Source organism: Austrofundulus limnaeus, unplaced genomic scaffold (genome assembly GCF_001266775.1).
Source record: "Austrofundulus limnaeus strain Quisiro unplaced genomic scaffold, Austrofundulus_limnaeus-1.0 Scaffold80, whole genome shotgun sequence".
Taxonomy (NCBI): domain Eukaryota; kingdom Metazoa; phylum Chordata; class Actinopteri; order Cyprinodontiformes; family Rivulidae; genus Austrofundulus; species Austrofundulus limnaeus.
The window spans coordinates 638,586-640,307 of NW_013952482.1; the positions used below are offsets into that span (position 1 = coordinate 638,586).

General features: G+C 43.1%; 1 protein-coding gene across 3 annotated transcripts in view; it reads right to left on the minus strand.

Moving 5' to 3' along the window:
- The window catches only part of LOC106519645 (protein sidekick-1), a 321,354-nt gene that overhangs the window by 35,382 nt on the left and 284,250 nt on the right, over positions 1 to 1,722 (minus strand). For all 3 annotated transcript variants that reach the window (XM_014011403.1, XM_014011402.1, XM_014011401.1), the window contains one exon: positions 1,571 to 1,669. In XM_014011403.1, coding sequence (XP_013866857.1) covers positions 1,571 to 1,669 — 99 coding nt within the window. The remainder of the gene's footprint in view (positions 1 to 1,570; positions 1,670 to 1,722) is intronic.

Genomic DNA, 1,722 nt, shown 5'->3' on the forward strand with positions numbered 1-1,722 from the left:
CACTGGGACATCATGTTTAGAAAATAAACGTCTCAGTTTCTCCGAAATACCCGCAACATACAGAATAACCACTGGACCACTGAATTTTGCCTGAAACTCTCAGACTGAAGAAGTCTCTTGGAGGAGAGACGAAACGTTTCATTAGAGAAGAACCCGTCCAGAAGACCTATACAATTTTTTTCTTTTTCAAAGGCTAAACTAATTCACAGCTGACGTGTGTGTTAATGTGACTGCAGCCGTGCTGGAAGAGAGATGCACAGATTATTATTATGTATAATGTAGTCAGATTGCTGCTGCAGAATATTGCAGAAAAGCACCATGGGGGCAATTTAGACATCCCACAGACATCTTCAGATGCAGTCTGATTAATAGAGAGAAGAGTTTGTCTGAAAGAGGTCTATCAAAAGCACAACCTTGTTTCTGTATAATATAGAAACCTCTAAAAGTGCGCACTTCAAACACAATGCAATATGTTTAAAGKAAATGAAAATGCAGATGGACTTGTTTAAAAGGTTTTAGCATAATGTAGCAATCATGTTTGGATCAATAAGTGTCTAAATTCATCAGAGACGGTTGTTTCTGAGCAGACAGCTGAGAACCTGGGACGCTCGTTTGTGCATGCAGAGAGCTTCTGAGGAAACATGGATGCTTCTGAGCCAAATCAGATTGTGCACCTTCTGTGTTATTGTTTCTCTTCTGTCCCCCGTCTGCAGCAGCCCTCCGCTGAGAACTCAAGGAGAAATGAGCTAGTTTGAGCACTAAAAGAAAACCAGTGCACTACAGGCATTCATATCTGCATACGCAGACACACACACTCACACACACACCATGAACTCCAAAAGGACACAGCAGGCCTGCATGTTTGTGGGTGCGATTAAGAGTGAGGGATCGGCCCTCCTTCTCATCCCTCTGTCACAGAGAGGTGTCGCACTAAATGTCCTCCCTCCGACAGAACGCAATCACACATCAGTCAAACTGTCCAGCTCAAGTTCCTCCCCTACTGAGAGGACAAATACCACTCATTTCCAATACGCGCACACACACACACACACACACACACAAACACACACACCCACACACACACACACACACACACACAAACACACATCTTTTCCACCTGTACTTACCCTTCTGTTTTCTGTGTTATCAGCTCAGCAGCACACATGTTGTTCTCACCTGTTCAGTCTCAGTCACACTGCACCGCTGTGTTTGGCAATTTCAGAAACCCGTGATAACCATTAATCTTATCACGCTTTACGTACGTATGTACGCGTTCAAGAAAGTGTCTTCATCACTGAAAGTACTTCTCCTAGGCACTGGTTTCCTAACTCATTACAGCATACTTAAATACATTTTAGCACTGAAGGGAAAAGAGAGCTGACCCTTGTTTGAACGCTGAAGACAGAATCATTTATTTTCCATTTCACTGGCTTTTACCTCCCTCCTTTCTTTAAATGATCACAGCAAATTGTGAGCATGTGGTAAAAAAAAACATTCATTCTGTAAGCCAAGATTTGTCCCTCAGCAGTTTTTCATGGTCGGTCTAAAATGTCCATGTTTGTTTTCATACCTAAAATGATGCCATTGGGCAATGTAGGTGGTTGCCAGACCACCCGAACTGATGTCAGCCGAACCTCTGGAAACACCATCCGGACTGGGGGACCTGGTACTGGAAGAAAACCAGACAAAAACATTGACAGTTCAATTAAAGCACAACAATTC